Here is a 6,000-nt window from a genome sequence, read left to right on the forward strand (position 1 = left end):
CCCAAAAATCTAAACCTAAAAACAAATTTGTAACCAAAAACACAAAAAACGATTTCTAACAAAATAAAAGATTTGTAAACAAAAAAAAAGATTTGTAACCTAAAATAATCCGATTTTTAACCAAAAACGTTTTGTACCCTAAAAAACAATTCGTAACCAAAATAAAAAATTTGCAATGGAGAAAAAACGATTTGAAAAAAAAAAAACGATGTTTAACCTAAAAACAATTTAAGTCCTAAATTAAAATTTGCAACCACAAAAACAAAAAGATTTGTAACCAAAAAACTATTTGCAATACAATGATTTGCAACTAACTTATAACAAAAAAACAATTTCCATAAAAATGTAGGATTTGCAACCAAAAAACAAGATTTGTGCCCTAAAAACGCTAACCCCCCAAAAAAGATTTTTAAACAAAAAAATAATATATTTTTTTCAAATTATTATTTATTTTTTGCAAATATTTAGATTTTATTCCAAATCCATTTCGATTTCTAACAAAAGATTTGCACTTGAAAAACAAGATTTGTAACATAAAAATGATTTGTGCACAAAACCTGATTTGTAACCTAAAAAACGATTTACAACCCAAAAAAACGTGTAACCTAAGAACGGATTTGGAACCAAAAAAACAAAAAACGATCCCTAAAAAAATAAAAGATTTGGAAACAACAAAAAAATTGTAACCTAAAAGAATGCGATTTCTAATCAAAAACGCTTTGTACCCTGACAAAAAAATTGGTAACCGAAATAAAAGATTTTCAATGGGGAAAAACGATTTGCGATTAAAAAAAAAACTAAAAACAATTTAAAACCCTAATAAAATTTGCAACCACAAAAAAAAGATTTGTAACCGAAAAAACGATTTGTAATACAATGATTTGTAGCCAACTAACTTATAAAAAAAACAAAATTTCAATAAAAATGTTAGTTTTGCAACCAAAAAAAAGGATTTGTGCCCTAAAAAACGATTTGTAACCACAAAAAAAAAGAAAAAACAGAAAACGATTTAAACCCCCCCAAATTATTATTAATTTTTTGCAAATATTTAGATTTTATTCCAAATCCATTTCGATTTCTAACAAAAGATTTGCACTTGAAAAACAAGATTTGTAACATAAAAATGATTTGTGCACAAAACCTGATTTGTAACCTAAAAAACGATTTACAACCCAAAAAAACGTGTAACCTAAGAACGGATTTGTAACCAAAAAAACAAAAAATGATTCCTAATAAAATAAAAGATTTGGAAACAACAAAAAAATTGTAACCTAAAAGAATGCGATTTCTAATCAAAAACGCTTTGTACCCTGACAAAAAAATTGGTAACCGAAATAAAAGATTTTCAATGGGGAAAAACGATTTGCGATTAAAAAAAAACTAAAAACAATTTAAAACCCTAATAAAATTTGCAACCACAAAAAAAAAGATTTGTAACCGAAAAAACGATTTGTAATACAATGATTTGTAGCCAACTAACTTATAAAAAAAAACACAATTTCAATAAAAATGTTAGTTTTGCAACCAAAAAAAAGGATTTGTGCCCTAAAAAACGATTTGTAACCACAAAAAAAAAGAAAAAACAGAAAACGATTTAAACCCCCCCAAATTATTATTAATTTTTTGCAAATATTTAGATTTTATTCCAAATCCATTTCGATTTCTAACAAAAGATTTGCACTTGAAAAACAAGATTTGTAACATAAAAATGATTTGTGCACAAAACCTGATTTGTAACCTAAAAAACGATTTACAACCCAAAAAAACGTGTAACCTAAGAACGGATTTGTAACCAAAAAAACAAAAAATTATTCCTAATAAAATAAAAGATTTGGAAACAACAACAAAATTGTAACCTAAAAGAATGCGATTTCTAATCAAAAACGCTTTGTACCCTGACAAAAAAATTGGTAACCGAAATAAAAGATTTTCAATGGGGAAAAACGATTTGCGAGTAAAAAAAAACCTAAAAACAATTTAAAACCCTAATAAAATTTGCAACCACAAAAAAAAAGATTTGTAACCTAAAAAACGATTTGTTATACAATGATTTGTAGCCAACTAACTTATAAAAAAAAACACAATTTCAATAAAAATGTTAGTTTTGCAACCAAAAAAAAGGATTTGTGCCCTAAAAAACGATTTGTAACCACAAAAAAAAGACAAAAAACCAGAAAACGATTTAACCCACCCCCCAAAAAATTTTTTTTTTGCAATTTATTATTTATTTTTTGCAAATATTTAGACTTTATTCCAAATGCATTTCGATTTCTAACAAAAGATTTGCTGTTGAAAAACAAGATTTGTAACATAAAAATGGTGTGTGCACAAAACCTGATTTGTAACCTAAAAAACGATTTACAACTCTAAAAAAAGTGTAAAAAAAACAAAAAAACGATTTCTAACATAAAAGATTTGGAAACCAAAAAAAATTGTAACCTAAAAGAATCCGATTTTTAATAAAAAACGCTTTGTACCATGCCAAAAAAATTGGTAACCGAAATAAAAGATTTTCCATGGGGAAAAACAATTTAAAACCCAAATTAAAATTTGCAAACACAAAAAAAACCCGATTTGTAACCGAAAAAACGATTTGTAATGATTTGTAGCCAACTAACTCACCGTATAACAAAAACACAATTTCAATAAAAATGTTACTTTTGCAACCAAAAAAAAAAAGATTTGTTTCCTAAAAAACGATTTCTAACCAAAAAATAAATAAAAAATTTGTAAACAAAAAAACAGAAAACAATTTAAACCCCCGCAAATATTTGCAAATTGTTTTATTTTATTTTATTTTTCAAATATTTAGATTTTTGTTGGCAAATGTTTAGTTTGTTATAGTTTGGTTGCACGGACATGTATCTCCATGCGTTGCAGCAACAGAGCAAATTATTGGGAAGCGCTGAGCTAGCGCCAACACGGCGGCCGCGCTTACAACACGTGTCTCTTGTTACTCCGGCAGGTTCGGACGCGGTCCAATGGCTGCACCAGAACCTCCGGGGCTTCACGGACCGCCGGCAGCCTGGCAGGTACGCCGCCAAGCTGCTGAAGCGCGGCTACATCCGCCACGCTTTCAACAAGGTGACCTTTTCGCAGCAGCGCTACTACGTCCTCGGAGGTGAGCGCCATGCACTTCCTCTGGCTATCCACCGGGGGGCGAGCGGTTAACCACGGACATTTTCTGTGGCGCCTTAGATCTGTCCGTGACGGCGCCGCGGGACCGACGCGACGACGCCTACCCGTGGCCCCTCCCACGGCCGGCCTTGGAAGCAGGTGATATCATCTTTACGTGTCCCGCGACGGCAACGTCGATTGTTGTCTAAGGAAATGATGTCATATGTAAACAGGAAGTCACAGCAACGGCAAGGAGGCGGCTGAATAAACAGGAAGTGACAAAGACCGGCCCAATCAGTGTCCGACACCGGGGATCGACGCATGGATTTATGCAAATAAGGCTCCTATGACATCATCAACTAGTACCGTATTTTTCGGACTATAAGTCGCAGTTTTTTTCATAGTTTGGCCGGGGGTGCAACTTATACTCAGGAGCGACTTATGTGTGGAATTATTGACACATTAGCGTAAAATATCAAATAATATTATTTAGCTCATTCACGTAAGAGACTAGACGTATAAGATTTCATGGGATTTAGCGATTAGGAGTGACAAATTGTTTGGTAAACGTATAGCATGTTCTATATGTTATAGTTATTTGAATGACTCTTACCATAATATGTTACGTTAATATACCAGGCACCTTCTCAGTTGGTTATTTATGCCTCATATAACGTACACTTATTCAGCCTGTTGTTCACTATTCTTTATTTATTTTAAATTGCCTTTCAAATGTCTATTCTTGGTGTTGGCTTTTATCAAATACATTTCCCCAAAAAATGCAACTTATACTCCAGTGCGACTTATATATGTTTTTTTCCTTCTTTATTATGCATTTTCGGCCGTTGCGACTTATACTCCGGAGCGACTTATACTCCGAAAAATACGGTAATTATAACTACACAATACAGAAACAAATAAAAGCATCAATAGGAAAACAAACAAACAACTTACAGTTCCAGAATAATAATTACCATATAAATATATAACCAAACAAAAATCATCCATAAGCAAACTAATTTACAGACTCAGATAAAATATTGCTTTCCTTTTAAAAACCTGTTTACTTTCAATGCCGGTGAGAGTTCGAGGCAGGTTATTCCAGAGCGATACAGATCTATAATTAAAAGATTTCCGCAAAGCATTCTTCCTGGGACGAGGGAGTACAAAATGCCCCTCACTAGACGCCCTGGTATTATGATTATGTATAGTGCTACTGTAAACTATTTGGGCCATGAGAAAAGCAGGAGTTTTACTTGCGGTTACTGATTTGAACAATATTAGAATATTAGCTGACAACCTGTTCTGCACTGTTAGCCAGGAAAGAGAAGCATGCATTTGGTTAACATTGATAACCGTGCATTTTTGCATTTTGGATGAACATTTTTTTCGATTTTTCTGTTTATCTGGAACAATTAAAACCCTGTTCGTTCTATTTCCTACAGAGCCCCTATATCAGTGGTTCTCAAACTTTTTTTTGTCATCCCCCACTTTGGACAAGGGGGAGTTTTCAAGCCCCACCTGCCCCCATCGCCCCAACAGAAAGCTAATGCCAAGCTTAACATTTTCAAATTTATTGAACATCAAGTAACATCAAGTTGTATACATTCAAACTCAATAACATAAAATAACATCAAGTTCAATAATAAATAAAATAACTGTGCAGCTGTGGTATAACTTGCATCAAGTTTAATATCAAATAAAATAACTTGCATCAAGTTCAATAATAAATAAAACAAAAGTGTTATAACTTGCATCAAGTTCAATAATAAATCAAATAAAAGTGTTAAAACTTGCATCAAGTTCAATAATAAATCAAAAAAAGTGTTATAACTTGCATCAAGTTCAATAATAAATCAAAAAAAGTGTTATAACTTGCATCAAGTTCAATAATAAATCAAATAAAAGTGTTATAACTTGCATCAAGTTCAATAATAAATCAAATAAAAGTGTTATAACTTGCATCAAGCTCAATAATAAATCAAATAACTTGCATCAAGTTCAATAATAAATAAAAATAAAAGTGCCACTTTGCAATCTTTGCAAAAAAAAAAGGAGCTAATGCATTTGGCAAGACAGGGCAAGTGAACATGAGTTTTACAGTACTCCAGCATTAGTGGCTGCAATGATCCTGTTTTGCACTGCACAGCTTTTCAAATCGGGGTGGCAGGTTTGACACTGCCACTGTTAAAACCTCATTGAGTTCGGGGCTGAGCTGCCTTGACGCGAGTGCTTCCCGGTGAATGACACAGTGTGTCCAATGCAAATTTGGCGCAACCCTCTTTATTAGAGCCTGCAGCCCGTTTCTTGACTTTGCCATGGTCTGTGCGCCATCAGAGCAAAAGCCCACAGTTTTCCCATTTAAGGTCGTGTTCTTTGAGGAAACTGTCCATTATCTTTAACAGCTCATCAGCAGTGGCTCTATTTTTTATGTATTTGCAAAACAGCAAATCCTCGCGCAGTGACTCGCCATTCACAAAGCTTCCGCTTAGCCCCGCCCCCATTAGTTACTGTTGCTATGTCTGTCAAACTTTCGCTCCTACCTAGGAATTTAAAGCCTACAGGGAAAATAAGTAATTTACATTTATTTATATAGCGGATTTCACAGACAGAATCACAAAGTGATTTACAGTATGTATAGAAAATGAAAGCATAGTAAAAAAAAAAATCTAAGAATATAATTGAAAAAAAAAAATTATTAAAGTGAAATTTCCTCCCGTTCCTCGCGCCCCACCTGTCATGTCTCTCTTCCTCACTAGTGGGGCGCGCCCCACACTTTGAGAAACGCTGCCCTAAAAGGACGGGGGAATTAAAAATAATAATAATAATAATAATTTTTTGTATTTTTTTTAGACATGTATCTCGTGCGCACAAGATACATTA

General features: G+C 33.0%; 1 protein-coding gene across 2 annotated transcripts in view; it reads left to right on the top strand.

Moving 5' to 3' along the window:
• Positions 1 to 4,693, top strand: part of LOC133658596 (segment polarity protein dishevelled homolog DVL-3-like) — a 30,765-nt gene extending 26,072 nt beyond the window's left edge. For both annotated transcript variants that reach the window (XM_062060803.1, XM_062060804.1), the window contains 3 exons: positions 2,966 to 3,121; positions 3,199 to 3,276; positions 3,351 to 4,693. In XM_062060803.1, coding sequence (XP_061916787.1) covers positions 2,966 to 3,121; positions 3,199 to 3,276; positions 3,351 to 3,385 — 269 coding nt within the window. In that variant the 3' untranslated portion in view covers positions 3,386 to 4,693. The remainder of the gene's footprint in view (positions 1 to 2,965; positions 3,122 to 3,198; positions 3,277 to 3,350) is intronic.
• Positions 4,694 to 6,000: the final 1,307 nt, after the last annotated feature.

This window comes from Entelurus aequoreus, linkage group LG10 (assembly GCF_033978785.1).
Source record: "Entelurus aequoreus isolate RoL-2023_Sb linkage group LG10, RoL_Eaeq_v1.1, whole genome shotgun sequence".
In the NCBI taxonomy this organism is placed as follows: domain Eukaryota; kingdom Metazoa; phylum Chordata; class Actinopteri; order Syngnathiformes; family Syngnathidae; genus Entelurus; species Entelurus aequoreus.